This window comes from Streptopelia decaocto, assembly GCF_964273445.1.
Source record: "Streptopelia decaocto genome assembly, chromosome: 24".
In the NCBI taxonomy this organism is placed as follows: Eukaryota; Metazoa; Chordata; class Aves; order Columbiformes; family Columbidae; genus Streptopelia; species Streptopelia decaocto.
In genome coordinates, this window is record NC_138679.1 from 2,493,714 (window position 1) to 2,509,766 (window position 16,053).

At 64.1% G+C, this 16,053-nt stretch overlaps 2 protein-coding genes across 2 annotated transcripts; one reads left to right on the plus strand and one right to left on the minus strand.

Annotated features, from left to right (window-relative positions):
* Positions 1-354: 354 nt before the first annotated feature.
* ANKRD24 (ankyrin repeat domain 24) lies at positions 355-7,641 on the minus strand (the record flags this gene model as incomplete). The annotated part of the gene is made up of 19 exons (XM_082071890.1): positions 355-586; positions 753-818; positions 911-1,048; positions 1,855-3,000; positions 3,082-3,203; positions 3,283-3,355; positions 3,425-3,523; positions 3,620-3,664; positions 3,751-3,855; positions 3,987-4,079; positions 4,181-4,209; positions 4,628-4,815; positions 4,888-4,994; positions 5,516-5,586; positions 5,667-5,724; positions 5,883-5,947; positions 6,255-6,343; positions 6,417-6,547; positions 7,573-7,641. 19 exons carry the CDS (start codon positions 7,639-7,641, stop codon positions 509-511), a joined length of 2,772 nt encoding a protein of 923 aa, XP_081928016.1. The 3' UTR covers positions 355-508.
* Positions 7,642-9,878: 2,237 nt separating this feature from the next.
* SIRT6 (sirtuin 6) lies at positions 9,879-16,039 on the plus strand. The gene is made up of 8 exons (XM_082072075.1): positions 9,879-9,999; positions 11,324-11,451; positions 12,145-12,327; positions 13,214-13,273; positions 13,906-14,001; positions 14,780-14,860; positions 15,133-15,256; positions 15,568-16,039. The coding sequence occupies exons 1-8, from the start codon at positions 9,934-9,936 to the stop codon at positions 15,901-15,903; spliced, it is 1,074 nt and encodes a 357-aa protein (XP_081928201.1). The 5' UTR covers positions 9,879-9,933; the 3' UTR covers positions 15,904-16,039.
* Positions 16,040-16,053: the final 14 nt, after the last annotated feature.

Sequence of the window (16,053 nt, forward strand, 5' to 3'; positions counted from 1 at the left end):
TGCAGGCAGGTGTCACAGAAGCCACCGCCCAAAGCCACTCATGGCAGGGACACTGAGCTGCCCAAAGCTAACCCTGGGCAGGCACCAAGCTCCAAACAGAGCTGGTTAAAAGAAACCAACTACAAACGGGGTTTATCCAAAATTACATTATGCAATGCAGGTTCAGATACCAGTGAGGAGTTAACTATGACACAACCACCTCAAACTCAAAGGGATCAGATCCCAAAATTCCGGAGTGATGATGTCCCCAGCTCCATCACCCTCACCCCAGCCCCCTGTGTCCATCCTCATCCCCCCCAGGGACGAACCATCATGTTGGTGTGAATATAAACGCTTTATTGCTGCTGTGCTGGGCTGTGGGGGCAGCAGGGCTGGGGGTGTATGTGCCAGTGACAGGGTGATCCCCGAGACGCAAAGGGGCGCAGAAGGTGCTGTCACGGGCCTGTCCCCTCCACCGTGTCACCAGCTGTGCCACCGAGGTGCACGGTGCGGCCGTGCTGGCGGGGGCTCATCTGCTCTGCTCCTGCAGCCGCTGCATCCGCAGGATCTGGCACAGGAGCCGCTGCACGTCCTCATCCATGTGGCCCTGGGGTGGAGGGGACATTGGTGGGGACAACAGGGAGACTCTGCGTGGCCTGAGCGCCCCTGGGTTGCACCTGGATCCAGCCCCTCGCTGCCTCCCACCGACATGTGACTGGCTGGTGCCCCACACCAGTGTCCCCAGTTCCCCCGCAGCCACGTCCCCATCTCACCTGCACCGCGTAGAGCAGGTGGCTCCGGTACAGCGTCACCACCCTACTGTGCTGCGTCTCTGTCTCCTGCGAGAGAGTGAGCGGGTTTGAGCACGGGGCTGGGGGCTTGCGGAGCCCAGAACCCACCAGCTGACGGCCACAAGCCCCCTGGTACCCACCGCCAGCTTCTCCTCCAGCGCACGGATCCTGGCCTGGAGTGCAGTGGTGTCGGGGGGTGACTGTGGGGGTCCCCGGGGCTCGGGGAGGGCGTTCAGAGCTTCCTTCAGCCTGAAGACCTCCTTAGAGAGCTCCGTGATCTGCGCAGAGGTTACAGGGACCCCTCAAGCCCCAACTCCCCTGGGTCCCCCCATGGCTGTACCCGCTGTCACCCACGGGGTGGCCCATGAGTAGAGGCAGAGCAGGGGCTTTCCCACCCCCCCAACTTCTGCCCCCAATTTCAGGCTCAGCTTGGGGAGGAAAAAAGGGGAAGAGCAGCAAAAGTCTGCACGTGTCTGTGTGTGTGCTGATGTGTGCAGCGTGCATCTGGAGAACAGGAGCTGAGGGGAGACCTCGCTCTCTGCAGCCAACAGAAAGGAGCTTGGAGCCGGGGGGGTCGGGCTCTGCTCCCCAGGAACGAGCGCCAGGAGCAGAGGAAACGGCCTCAAGTTGCGCCGGGGGAGGTTGAGGTTGGATCTGGGAACAATTTCTTCCCCAAAGGGCTGTGGGGCATTGGAACAGGCTGCCCAGGGCAGTGCTGGAGTCACCATCCTTGGACGGCTGGACAGACAGACATGAGGTTCTCAGGACATGCGGCAGTGCCGGGGGTGGGGAACGGTTGGACTTGATCTTGAGGGTCTTTCCAACCAAAACAATTTGGTTATTCCATGATCTACGTGACGTGCAGGTGTGTGAAAGTGTGCACAAGCACGTGCAGTTGCGTGTGAGCACGCGTGTGTGTGTACACGTGCGCGCCGTGTGTCTACACAGACACGTGAGTGTGTGTGCACAGCTGTGTGAACACGTGTTTGCAGCCGCATCTCCGCCGCAACCCAGCGAGCTCGGCTCACCCGCACAGCGCCCAGGCCACACTTTCCAACCCTGACACCCCTACCCCGTCCCCTACCTTCCTGTCCCTGTCCCTGACCAGCCGCGCTGAGTCCTCGGCGTGCCCGTGGAGCTCCCGCAGCCGCCGCGCCTCGTCCTGCGCCTCCGCCAGCTGCTTCTGCGCGGCGCCCAGCCGCTCCTCGGCCGCCTGCCGCTCGCTCTTCATGAACAGCGCCTGCCGCTGCACCCTGAACACCTCCTCGCACGTCTTCTCGTGCCGCCGCGACAGCTCTTCCAGCCGCTGCGCCAGCGCCGCCGCCTCGGCCCGCAGCCCGGCCTGCGCCGCCTCGTGCTCCCCGCGCGGCACGGCCGCCGCCAGCTCGGCCTCCAGCCGCGCGGCCTCGCGCCCCTTGGCCTCCGCCGCCGCCTCCAGCTCGGCCGCGCGCTCCCGCAGCGCCTGCGCCTGCCGCTCCAGCTGCGCCGTGGCGCGGTCGTGCTCCTCGCGCGACACCCGGCCCTCCGCCTCCGCCTGCGCCCGCCGCAGCCGCGCCAGCGCCTCCTCGTGCTCCTGCCGCCCCACCGGCCGCGCCGCCAGCTGCTCCCGCAGGCTGCCCAGCTCGGCCTCCCGGCGCCCCAGTGTCTCCCGCAGCCGGCCCAGCTGCGCCGTCACCTCCTCCTGCTGCCGCACCAGCTCCGCCACCCGCCGCTCCAGCGCCCCTGGCTCGGCGCCGCCCGCCGCCTTCCAGTCCCTGGCCTTGGCCTCCAGCTCCCGCCGCAGCGCCTCCGCCTCGGCCTCCGCCCGCCCGCAGCGCTCCAGCAAGGCCTCCTTCTCCCTCGACGCCTCCTCCAGGGAGGCCCCCAGGGAGGCCGCGGCCTCCGCCGCCTCCAGCCGCGCCTGCAGCTCCTTCACCCGCTGCTCCCGCTCCTCCAGCGCCGCCCGCGCCTCCGCCAGCTCCGCGCCGGCCTCCGAGGACAAGGGCTGCGGCTGCGGCCCCCGCAGCTCGCCCAGCGCCGCCTTGCACTCGCCCCAGCTCCACACCGGCTGTGCCTCGCTCCCCTCTGTCTGCTCTGAGGCTCCGTCCCCCTTGGCCGTGCCCCGCGGCGGCTCCGAGCGCTGCGCCCGCAGCCGCTCCAGCTCGCGCTGGAGAGCGCGGTAGAGGCTGCCGGGCACCACGTCCCCCAGGCTGGACGGGTCGCTCTCGTCCCGCTCGTAGTTCTCCAGCACCTGCCGAGGGGACAGTGAGGCCACCAAGGGCCAGGGGACAGGCGTGGAGAGGCACAGACAGACAGACAGATGGGGACTTGCCTGTATTTTCTCCCTCAGCTCCTTGTTCTGCACGGTGAGGGACTGCACCTGCCCCTGCAGCGTGGCCAGCAGCTCCTCGGCCGAGGGGCTCAACGTCTTCTTGGAGAGCAGCAGCTCTGCCCCTGCGGGTCCCGTGTCACCCACGTCCCCACTCGCCGCCACCAACCCCACAGGGCCATTGGGAGGCTGGCAGGACCCTACCTGGGAACTCGAGTGGGTCTCCCTCCTCGTCCTGCAGTGTCTCGATGTCGTAGCTCGTGTTTTCCTTCTCGTTCTGGGGTGCAGAGCGATGTCACCCCCGCACACCCCGGCCCCCGGCACTGCCAGCTGCCACCCCACCTACCTCCAGCGAGGACAAGCGGCTCCGCAGAGCCTCCACCTCCTTGCCCAGCTGCTCCTTCTCTCCATCCCGCGCCGCCAGCTTCTCCTCCAGCTCCTGGATCTGTGGGGCAGGACATGGGGTCCCCTTTGCTGCCACCGGAGTCCCCACGGCATCCCCAGCACCAGGACCCACCCATGACCTCTGTACCAGCCTCACCTGCTTCTCCATGGAGCGCAGGGAGCCCTCGTCCAGCTCTGCCCGCTAGCGGGACACAGAGAGAAAACAGGGAGGGATAACTGCTGTCCCCATCCCTCCCACCCCTAGGGATGCGGTGGCATTGCTGGCACCTCCCGTCTCTGCTTCTCCTGCTGCTCCAAGCCCCGGATCTTCTGCAAGAACTGGGCCCGCTCCTGCCGCAGCCGCACGATCTCCTCGTAGGCGTCGCGGTCCTCCTGCGCGCGAGGAAAAGACCCCCAAGATCATGGAGTCCAACCATTCTCCAAGCTCCTCTCGGGCAGTTCAGAGAGCAGAAGGTCTCCCCTCAGCTCCTGTTCTCCAGCTGAACCCCCCAGGTCCCTCTCACCTGGCTGGGGGTGCCCAGGGGGGGCAGAGGCGCCTTCCTCTTCCTCGGGGTGTTGCTCTTCTCCCTGGCAGATGACTGGCTGGGCGAAGATGTCTGCGGAGACACCGGGACAGAGGGGACATCGCATTGGTGTGGCACCGCTCCTTCCTGACCCCCTGTCACCCTGGGAGCGGTGGCAGCCCGGCAGCCCTTACCTGGGATGTCCGCTCAGGCGACTCCTCTTCTGTGGGGCAGGGCAGGAGGAAAGAGAAATGTGGGGAGGTTTAGGGGGTCGCAGGGGTGGGCACAGCGGGGGACACGCGCGTGCACAGGGGGACACACGGACAGACAAACATGCGGAAATACTTGATGTGTGACTGCAGGGACACACGTATGTGCAGACACACATACAGACACACTGGCTGGTACACACATGTGAACACGTGTGTGCAAGATGCTGAGACAGGCGAGCGAGGCTCAGCACCACCTCCCAGCTCTTGGCTGGTCAAAGCCCGGGCAAAAGCAACCCCAGCGTGTGGGAAAAGGGGCTGTGAGCCCCCCAGCCTTGCTCAGCCCCTTCCAGCCCTGCCCCACATCACCCCAAGGGTGAGACCCCCCCGTGGGTCTGGAGAAGGAGCCCCGGGGTGGCACGGCGGCCTCACCGCTGGCCCAGGACCGGCGCTGAGCAGCCTCTTGCAGGAAGTGCTGGATGAGCGCGTTGCCCGTGGCCAGGCTGTAGTGAGCGGCGTCGTGACCCGTGGAGTCCACCACGGCCACCCGGGCGCCGGCGTTGACCAGCACCTCCACCGTCTCCACGCTGCCATTCTCGCAGGCCACCATCAGGGCCGTCCTGAGCAGAGGTGACAGCGCCCGTTCCGTCTGTCCGCCTGTCCGTCCCCAGTCCCCACCCGCGCGGACTCACCTCCCCTGCAGGTCCCGGCTGTTGACGGCCGCGCCGCGGTGCAGCAGGTACCGGCACAGCTCCGAGTGGCTCATCTTGGCGGCAAGGATGAGCGGCGTGGAGCCATCCTGGGCAGGGTCGGGTGAGGATGCGCAGACAAGGCTCAGATCCCCCCGCGGAGCACCCTGCTCCCGTTATCTCCCAGGCTGCCGCGTCCCATTTCATGTTTTCACTCCGGGAACCCCAACTGCTCCGTTTCCACCCCAGGAACTGCTCCATTTCCACCCCAGGAACTGCTCCATTTCCACCCCAGAAGCTGCTCCATTTCCACCCCAGGAACTGCTCCATTTCCACCCCAGAACCTGCTCCATTTCCACCCCAAAAGCTGCTCTATTTCCACCCCAGGAACTGCTCCATTTCCACCCCAGAAGCTGCTCCATTTCCACCCCAGGAACTGCTCCATTTCCACCCCAGAACCTGCTCCATTTCCACCCCAGGAACTGCTCCGTTTCCACCCAAGAAGCTGTTCCATTTCCACTCCAGAAGATGCTCTGTTTCCACCCCGGAAGCTGCTGCGTTCCCGAGCAGCCCCTGCCTGTCCCGTGCTGCTCCGCACAGCGCAGCAGGGCGAGGAGCGGAGGGACCTCACCTTGTCCTTGACATTCAAGGGAGCCTTGAAATCGCAGAGGATCTCGGAGCACGAGATGCAGCCGCTGACCGCTGGGGAGCAGGACAGAGGCTGAGCGCTCTGCTCCCCGCGGGGACGGGCGCGGGACGGGGCTGGCACCGTCCCCACTCACCTGCGTGGTGCAGCGCGGTGCGGCCGCTGCCGTCGGCCACGTCCACGGGGCAGGAGGCCTGAGGAAGAGAGCCTGGGTTACAGGGGCACAGACAGACAGACAGACATGGTGAAGGGACACGCGGGTGCTGGGCAGCACTGCTGGTGAGGGACGGGAGTCGAAGGGCACAGAGGACACGGTGCTGGTGCCGCATCCTCCCCGCTGCCAGCGCCGGACCTGCAGGAGCTTGCTGACGCACTGGGGGTGGCCGTGCTTGGATGCCAGGTGCAGAGCAGTGTAACCTGAGGAGAGGGACAGACGGACGGCTCAGAGGACAGACAACGGGTCTGTGGCAGAGGGGAGCGGTTAGAGGACAGACAGATGGACAGGCACACAGGAGGATCGCCTGGGTGGGGGCTGAATGGTTACGGAACATCCCCAGCAGCACCATCGGTTGGTGCTTAAGTCCCCATAGGAAGCTGGGACAATTTCCAGCCCCACAGGTGTGGCTGTCCCCTCTGTCCCCTCAACACCTGCCATCAAGGTGGGAACAACCAGGGTGTCTGGTCCCTGGCGTTCGCCGGGGGCGTGTGGTGGCCGTGCCCTCACCCGAGCTGTCCTTGGTCATGGCATCCACGCCGTGAGCCAGCATGGCCTCCAGACAGTCCACGTTCCCCCGCATGGCGGCCAGGTGGAACCTGCGGCAACAACAAGGGTCGTTGGACCAACCCTGTGTCACCGGCATCCCAGGGACGTGGTTCCGGCACTTACGCGGATTTGCCCTCCGAGTCCAACTTGGTGGCCACCAGGCCCTTCCGGACGAGGAGAGATGTCACCCTCCCGGCATCGTTGTAGTCCACGGCTTGCAGGAGCTTCTCATCGTTCTTGGTCCAGTCCTGGCTCTGCGATGACAAGAATCACAGAATAGTTTGAGTGGGAAGGGACCTTCAGTGCTCATCTAGTCCAGCCCCCTGCAATGAGCAGGGACCCGTGGAATCATTTTGGGTGGAAGAGACCCTTAAGATCATCGAGTCCAACCATAACCTAACTCTGCCACCAACCCGTGTCCCTAGGAACCTCGTCTACGCGTCAGGTTGCTCAGGGCCCACAGAGGTGGCTGTGACAGATGTGCTGGCCCCAGGTATGGAGGGTTTAACTGGGGGGCTGACTGGGGCGAGGATCCCCTGCAGCACCCCCCCAGTTTGCAGCTCACAGACCTCATTTACAGAGCTGCCCGTTTACCTGTGGACAGGTAGGGTTTGGGAGCGAGCCTACCCCAGGGTTTGCCTCTGTCACCCCAAAGACCCCGATGTGACACAGCCAGGGGGTCCCTGAGCCCCATCGCTGCCCAGCTCTCCTCACTAAGCCCGTTCCCAGCCCTGCTTTGCTCTACACCAAGGCTGAGCTCAGCTGGCAGCAACATCACGTCCCCCAGGACGGCTCCAGCCTCCCTGGGCCACACGGGACACAACGTGACCCCCTCCCGGTGGTCCTGCATGTCCCCATCCTGAGGCGGTGACCCACAGCGGGACAGGACCAGCATGGGGATCGCCCTGCAGCCGGTGACAACGAACCAGCGCTCGCTGCGGCCGCAGCAGCAGGAAATGGATGTCACCTTTGGGAGCCGCATCCTGCCCCTCGCCAGCCTGCTGCTGGTGCCAGGCGTGGGACCTGTGTCACCGTGTCCCCTGCAAGCCCCTCCGGCTCTGCGGGGCCGGGGGATAAACCAGCCTCCTAGGGTTACTGGGCAAACTGGAAGGGTGGTGCCCGCTCCCCCCCACGCCCTTGTCATGCAAGGACAAAGCGGGTTGAAGAGGATGCAGCGGAGCCCTGGGATGAGGATGGGGACCCCAGGTGGGTGGGGGTGACACATCTTACCCCACAGGACGTCACTAAAGGGGAGCGGAGATGGAGGACGGGGACGTACCGCAAAGGAGGCGGCGGCGCAGAGGCAGATCTGCTTCATGGTGCTGAGGAGCAGGCGGCGGGCAGCCATGCACCCCCTGCCCCCCGCCCGGGGCTCTGCGCTGGGGACCCCAACGCCCGGCTGGGTCCAGCATCGCTGCCCGGGGGGGCCGGGAGGTGCCGCAGTGGGAGCCGGACCCGCCTCTCTTCATCCCTCCCTCCATCCCTCCTCCATCCCTCCTCCATCCCTCCCCTCCTTCCCTCCCCTCCTTCCCTCCCTCCTCAGCATCCACAGCTCCAGGCAGCTCCGCGTCCCCCCCACGGAGCAGGGACCGAGGTCCCAGTGAGGGACCAGCAGCCAGACTGGTCCCAGTTAAATCGGGAGGGCTTGCGGGGGGGGAGCAGCTTTGCCACAGCACGCACCCCCAAACCAAGGGGATGAGCATCCTCCTGCCACGCAGATCCTGCACCCCGAGGAGGGGAACGTGGGACCCCCTGCCCTGCCCTGGGGGCAGAGATTTCCCCCCAACCCCAGCCTTGGGGCCAAGGGAGGGGTAGGACCCCCTGCCTGCAACTTCTTCCCAAGGAGGGAACCCCAAAATTCAAAGGGTGTCTGGATGACCCCGGGGGCGACACTACAGCAAGAGCCTCCCACACGTCCCCACTCGCAAAGTGTCCAGTACAGTGTGGGGAAACCGAGGCGCAGAGCACCCCGAGCAGGGCAGGACACAGGCTCCACGTGGGGGCCTTCGATGTGTGTCCCCAAACACGTGTCCCCAGTGCTGCCATGGGCTCTGGGACAGCACTGTCACCCTCTGCCCGGTGCGCAGGATGGCGAGAGCCCGCGGCCCCGTGCCAGGCCGGTGCTGAATAATTGAGCAGCATCGACATGTGGGCTCTGCTGGCTGTGGCAGCTGGAAAACTGGCAGCTGTCCCCAGGGAGGGGACAGGAGGGGACCCAGGACTCGCTTCCATCTCCCCGGCGCTGCCTTTTTCCCTTTGCTGTGCCCCGCTCCCACCACTGGCCCTGGGAGCACCCTTGGGTGCACTGGGAGCTCAGTCCCGCTGGCCAGGGTGGCCGTGCTGACCTCCGTGGGGCTGCTGTCCCCATGCGAGCAGCCACCCCACATCCCGGGGGAGATCTCTGTGTCCCTGTGGCACTGGGGACATCCTGGGGCAGACCCCCATGTCTTCACGTCCCTGTGAAATTTGGGACATCCTGGGGCAGGTTCCTGTGTCCTTGTGAAATTTGGAACATCCCCGGCAGGTTCCCATGGGCATGCTGGGGCAGATCCCCACAAACGTCCCTGTCAGGTCCCCACGGACAGCCCAGGGCAGGTCCCCACGACCCTGTGACAATGGGGATGTCCTGGGGAAGACCCCCATGTCCTCATGTCCCTGTGAAATTTGGGACACCCCATGCAGGTTCCCATGACATCCCAGGGCAGGTGCCCATGTCCCCATGGACATCCCAGGGCAGGTCCTGGTGTCCCTGTGAAATCTGGGACATCCCAGGGCAGGAGACAGCACTCACGTCCGCCTTCTTGAACTTGGCCTTCAGGCTCTTCATGGCAGCTCCAGCGCAGCCCCGCAGCGCCTGCACGGGGGAGGCCGCGCTCGGGGGTCTCTCCTGCAGCGCTGCCGGCTCCGCCGCCCCCAGACCCGCCGCTCCCGAGCCCCGTCCCTGCCGGCTGCGTCTCCCACCGGCCGCGGTGACCGGAGACGGGGGGACCAGGCGCAGAGGAGTTGGGTTACGGCCGGGCTGCGGTTACAGCTGGCAGCGCTGGGCGGGCGGGGGGGCCGGGGGGACCAGCCCCGTTTGGGGTGGGGGTCCCTGACATGCCCAGGGAGAGGGAGGTGGGGGGACATGGCATGGAGAGGGGTCTAGTGGCAGCAACATTGGGCTCCCTGGCCCTGTCTGGAATGTGTGGGGAGCACGGGGCACGGTTGTGTTGTCAGACTGACCCAAAAATGAAAGGATTTATGAATCCTGAGGTTAGAGATTGCGGACAGGAGTTATTCTTTTAAGCGGTAATGACAACGCTTGAGCTCCAACCTGCTGGCACCCCCTGCCCTTCCCTGGCACCCCCTGCCCTTGGCAGCACCCATAGCCGTTTCTGGGACCCCCTGCCCGTGTTGGCATCCCCTCCCTCGGCCTGGCACCCCCTGCCCTTCCCTGGCACCCCCCACCTCCCTTATCACATCCCTGGCAAGTAAGGGCAGCGACGCCCCCCAAACCCCTTCTCGCCCGGCACAAAGATGGCGGCGGCGCCGTGCCCTGGGCGGTGCCCGCACATGCGCACTGCTCCCCGCGGCGTCCCTGCGCGCTTCCGCCCGGCCGCGGGGCTGGCAACAATGCGCGCTCCGGCGGCCGGGACGGGCCATGGCGGTGAATTACGCGGCCGGGCTCTCGCCGTATTCGGACAAGGGCAAGTGCGGCCTCCCCGAGGTGAGCGCGGTTCGGCGGGGTCCGGGTCCCCCGGGGCCTGCTCCGGCCTGGCGGGTTTCCTTGGTAACCGGACCCGCGGCCCTCTGGGCGTCTCCCTTGGGGACCCCGGCACCGGGGGCCCCTTTGTGTCCCCTCAGGCCCACCCCACGGCTCCCTCCGTGTCCCCCCAGCCCCACGGCTCCCTCCGTGTCCCCAGCCCCACGGCTCCCTCCGTGTCCCCCCATCCCCACGGCTCCCTCCGTGTCCCCCCAGCCCCACGGCTCCCTCCGTGTCCCCCCAGCCCCACGGCTCCCTCCGTGTCCCCCCAGCCCCACGGCTCCCTCCGTGTCCCCAGCCCCACGGCTCCCTCCGTGTCCCCCCAGCCCCACGGCTCCCTCCATGTCCCCAGCCCCACGGCTCCCTCCGTGTCCCCATCCCCACGGCTCCCTCCGTGTCCCCCCAGCCCCACGGCTCCCTCCGTGTCCCCCCAGCCCCACGGCTCCCTCCGTGTCCCCAGCCCCACGGCTCCCTCCGTGTCCCCATCCCCACGGCTCCCTCCGTGTCCCCATCCCCACGGCTCCCTCCGTGTCCCCATCCCCACGGCTCCCTCCGTGTCCCCCCAGCCCCACGGCTCCCTCCGTGTCCCCAGCCCCACGGCTCCCTCGTCCCGCCCAGGCCCCGTCCGTGGCTCCTGCCGTGTCCCCAGCCCCACGGCTCCCTCCTTTTTGTCATCCAGGCCCGGCACTGTCCCCCTGTTTTGTGTCCCCCCGCAACAGGAGCTCCCATCCATGTGGGGACCCTTTGTATCCCCCACAGGGATCCCCAAGGGTGGGTGCGAGGGGGTGACCCCGGCCCCATGTCCCCAGCTGCACAAAACGTGGCTTGGGGTGAGGGGACAGGGGCCTGTCCTGTGTCCCTGTCCCCAGCAGACCAGGCTGGAGAAGCGTCTCGCAGACACTAAATCTTGTCCCCACGCTAGAAAGCTGCGTGGGGTCCTGTCCCCGGTGGTTGTGCCGGGGACAGCTGGAGCTGGGCGCACATGGGGTGACACCGGGCTCACTCCTGTCCCCCCTGGATCCGGCCACTCCTTGGGGTGTCAGCTGCCTGTCAGCGACGCCAAGAGATGCCCCCGTTTGCCTCAGCTCTTTTAAGCCCTTACGCTGCGTGGAGATGGTTTATACGATGCTGTTTGTCTCCGATTAAATGCTTTTATCATTAAGGATTGCAAAATCTTTCCTTTCATGGATAAGAAGGAATTGTGGTTTACGGGGTCGTTGCATTGGAGGTGTATAGGATCTGTTCCTGCATCTCTCCATCCCCGCGGTGGTTTGTGTCCTCTGCTCAGATTTTTGACCCGCCGGAGGAGCTGGAGAGGAAGGTGCGGGAGCTGGCGGACCTGATCAGGAGCTCCTCCAATGTGGTGTTTCACACGGGGGCTGGAATCAGCACCGCCTCGGGGATTCCTGACTTCAGGTAAGGGCGCTGGGCAGGATGGCACCTCCTCCGAGTCCCTCGCACATCTTGTGGAGCTCTGGACTGTTTCCTGCTACCCCAGCCAGACCTTCTCCAGCCCTCCTGTTGAAAATACCCTTTCCCTCTTGCACACCCGTTTGATGTTAAGCCCTGTCCCAAGAAGCCCTGCGTACACTTTGTGTATGTCAGCGACAAAAGTTGCTGGTGATCCATGACCTTCATTTAGAATCATAGAATTGTAGAACAGTTTGAGTTGAAGGGACCTTCCCAGCTCACCCAGTGCCCCCCTGCCATGACAGGGACATCTTCACCAGCTCAGGTTGCTCAGACCCCGTCCAGCCTGGCCTGGGATGTCTCCAGGGATGGTTCATCCACCACCTCTCTGGCCAACCTGGGCCAGGCTCTCACCACCCTCAGGGCAACAATTCCTTCCTCGTGTCCAGCCTGAATCTCCCTCCTTTAGTTTAAAACCATCACCCCTTGTCCTGTCGCAACAGGCCCTGCTCAAAAGTCTGTCCCCATCTTTCTGATCGGCCCCTTTTAAGTACAGAAAAGCCACAATAGGGTCTCCCTGGAGCCTTTTCCAGGCTGTGCCTCGCTCGTCCTCCATTGATAGGGCTTGTGGTGCGCTTAAGACTGTTTTCTTAGAGCCTGAGCTCTCAGTTCTCGCTCTTTCTGTCCCCGTTGATACAGGGGGCCCAATGGTGTGTGGACTATGGAAGAGAAGGGGCTCTCCCCAAAATTCGACACCACCTTTGAGAACGCCCGCCCCTCCAAGACCCACATGGCGCTGCTGGGGCTGCAGAGGGTCGGCATCCTGAAGTTCCTGGTCAGCCAGAACGTGGACGGCCTGCACGTGCGTTCGGGATTCCCACGGTACTGCCTCCCTCCGCCCTTCCCAGCGGCTTCACGGGGCCGTTCTCGCTGCCCCATTAGTGTGGCAAACGTTTGATGCTGGGCCTTGGTTTCCAAGTCTGGCTTAGAAGACGTCTGCCCACCGATATGGGGAGTGGAACCTGAGATGCGCTGGGGTGGGAAGGGGTTCATAAACCAGCTCAAATGTAGAGAAGAGAGGTTATGGTGGTAATCCAGAGGATGATGAGATGAGGTCAGCCCCAGCTGATGCTCTCGGTACAGCCGGGAGCCATTTGTGCACAAGTAGAACCAAGGTGCTCAGGGTACGTGGTCCATTCTGCCGCCTCTGTGCCCGTCCAGAGGTGAAGGGACAGGAGGGAGGATGAGAGCATCTGAAACTGCTCCTGCTGCTCACAGGGAAGGGAAAGGAAAGGGAAAAAGGGGAAAAGGGGAGAGCGGCTGAATTTGAGTAAGGAAACAAAGTGGAGGAAGTTGGGATGGAAACGAGCATGATTGGAACCTCGGAGAAGATGCATCTCACAAACGTCTTCAGCCATCGCTGGCTGAGCAGAGAGCTGCCTCAGGGGGCTGTTTCCTATTATTAAGAGACCCAAGTCCTGGTTCCTGCTCCTGGCACCACATTTGCCTTTTTAAACTGAACAACCATGGGGAGAATAATAGAAAATGGAGGCTGGATCAGAATGTGCTGGAATTGGTGCTGCGGATGGGGGTGTTTAAATTTTAAAAGCCTGCTTGGCTCTGACGCAGCCGTGTCAGATTTGTCTATAGCTCATATAGGTCTGGAAAATGAGGAAGAACCCTTGATGTTCGGGGTCCGCGGTGAGGAGGGGATTGAGCAGCGTTCCCTGTTGTCCCCCACCCTTCACCGCTGCCCTTTCTCCCGCAGGGACAAGCTGGCCGAGCTGCACGGGAACATGTTCGTGGAAGAGTGCGTGAAATGCGGCAAGTACGTGGGCTCTGAGCCTGGGAGGGGCCGGCAGCGGGGTGGGGGCTTTGCTGCTGTCCCCAGGGAGAGCTGGAGGTCGTTACAAGCCGGGTTTGCCGTCCTGGTTTGCGGCAGGTCAGTGGGTCAGAGCTGCTGTCGGCCTGGGGAGAGACGCAGGCAGATCCATGAAGGACTAGATGACCTTTGAAGGTCCCTTCCAACCCAAACTGTTCCACGATTATAAGGGCTGAGATGCTCCACACATTGCTTGTGGCGCTGAGGCATCGCAGAACCACCCAAAACCCCACAGAATCACTGTTGGGCTTGGAAGGAACCTCTGGAGATCATCTAGCGCAACCCCCCTGCTAAAGCCCATTCACCAGAGCAGGTTGCACAAGAACGTGTCCAGGTGGGTTTTGAGTTTGAGACTCTACAGCTTCTCTGGGCACCCTCAAAATAAATCATTTACTCCTCATACTCAGACGGAACCTCCTGTGTTTCAGTCTGTGCCCGTTGCCCCTCACCCTGGCGCTGGGCACCGCTGAGCAGAGTCTGGCCGCCTGTGTCTGGTGCGACACGTGCCGTGTCGGGGGGCTCGTTTCCCAGCGGGCGCCGCCTCCCCGCGCCGGTCCTGAGTTGCCCGTGTCCCGCAGGCAGTACGTGCGCGACGCCGTGGTGGGCAGCATGGGGCTGAAGCCGACGGGCCGGCTGTGCAGCGTCACCAAAGCGCGGGGGCTGCGCGCCTGCAGGTACGTGAGCGGGGACGCGGGGCGGCAGGGACGCGTTCGGCCGAGTGAGTGGCTCTGCTGCACACTTGGCTTTGCAAGGCTGGGCCTACGTTCCCTCCAGCTCAGGGGAAGAAGCAGGGGGTGCACGGGAGATGTCTAAACAACCCAGATAAGAGCTCAGCACCCTCTCCAAGGAGTCCCAGCCTCCTCGAGGGGTCTTCGCACACGGATAAAATCTGTGCTAGTGCTGGAGAGGGCTCTGCTGTGGGCTGGCGGCTCTGCAGCCCCGTCCCCTCCAGCTGGACGTGGCCACCACGCTGTCCTGCTGTCCTGCCTTGCGTGGGGACACGTGGACGGTGCAGCTGGAGGTTCCCTGGGGTGATCTGGCCCCCAGACCTGCTCCACGTGCCCCTCACCCTTCCTCGCCTGGGCTCACCAAGCCCGGCCAAGCTGCCTTTCTGCGGCTCTGGGCCGTGGGGCAGAGCTCTGCAGGCCCAGCTCTGGTTTTTGGGAGTGAAAGGCACATCCCAGCCCTGAACTGCAACAGCACAACAGCTGGGGTGTTAATGTTTAATGTGGCTGTTGTAGCACCAGTCACAAAATCCCCCACACAGGTGGATTCTGCACCTGCCGTCACCTGCCGGTGAGTCCCCTCGGCTTGTCTGGGCTCTCTGTCCCTCCCCAGTGCTGGAGCAGGGAGGTGGGACGGGACCCGGGTCACTGTCCCCTGTCCCAGGCCAGCTCTGCTGTGTGTCCTCGCCCAGCAGGAGGAACCACGGTCCCTGTGTGTGTTTTGTAGAGGGAAGTTACGAGACACCATCCTGGACTGGGAAGATTCGCTGCCGGACCGTGACCTGACGCTGGCAGACGAAGCCTGCAGGTAACAGCGCTCGGGCCGTCACACCGCGGTCCCAGTGCCCGTGGGGCTCCCCGGGCTCTGCCAGCACCGCCCCGGCCCTCGGGCCAGCCCTGCCTGGCTTGTCGGTCGTGTTTTGTGCCTCAGCACTCAGCTGAAAGTGGCCAAGTGAAACCACGGCAAATTCTGGCCGCGGTTTTGCCTCTTGGCTGGGCAGCTCGGGGAGTCCGCGCTGGAGCAGCTTGCGAACAAACGCGGCTTTTTCCCTGCTCTGGATGTTTCGTCTCCTCCCGCAGGAAAGCCGATCTCTCCGTCACGCTGGGGACCTCTCTGCAGATCAAACCCAGTGGCAACCTCCCGCTGATCACCAAGAAGAGGGGAGGGAAGCTGGTCATCGTCAACCTGCAAGCAACCAAACACGTGAGTGTGAGCCAGGGTTGGGTGGACGGTTGGGCGCGATGATCTTGAGGGGCTTTTCCAGCCAAAATGATTCTGTGAAATAACGAAAGCTGGGGGTGTTCTGATATGTCATTAGAGCATCCTTGTCCCTGTCCCACTCTGCTCACTAGTCACGAGTCCGCTCCTGTTCCACCAGGGACAATGTCTTGGGGACAGGAGCCACATGCAGCTGAGCCACCACCCCTTGTCCCCACACGCTCCCCGGGAGGGGACGTTTGTCCTCACACGCTCTGTTTGTCCCCTAACACCATACCTGCCCTCGCTTGCCCCAGGACAGACAGGCCGACCTGCGCATCCACGCCTACGTCGACGACGTCATGACAAAGCTGATGAAGCATTTGGGGCTGGAGGTGCCGGAGTGGACGGGGCCGGTGGTGGTGGAGAGCGCCGAGCTCCCCAAACCCGAACAGCTCTTCGAATTTGCTCCCGGGGCTCACGGGCCGCTGAAGGAGGAGCCGCTGTCGCAGCAGAACGGCACGGGGGGGCTCGGCCCCGACCGCGGGACCATGCGGGGGGAGCGCCGCGACAGTCTGAAGCAGGAGCGTCCCAGCCCGGACACGGGGCCAACGACGGTGAAGAAGATGAAGGTGGAGCCTCTCGCCACCTGACCCGGACTGATCCTGCCTGTCTAGACACTCATCTGTGCCGCTTTTCCTACCGACTTTTTTTTACACCCTTCAACGTTGTCCCTTTTTGTATGTGAGTATTAAATACACTTGAAGCACGTGTGTCAGGGCAGCTGCACCCACCGGGCTGGC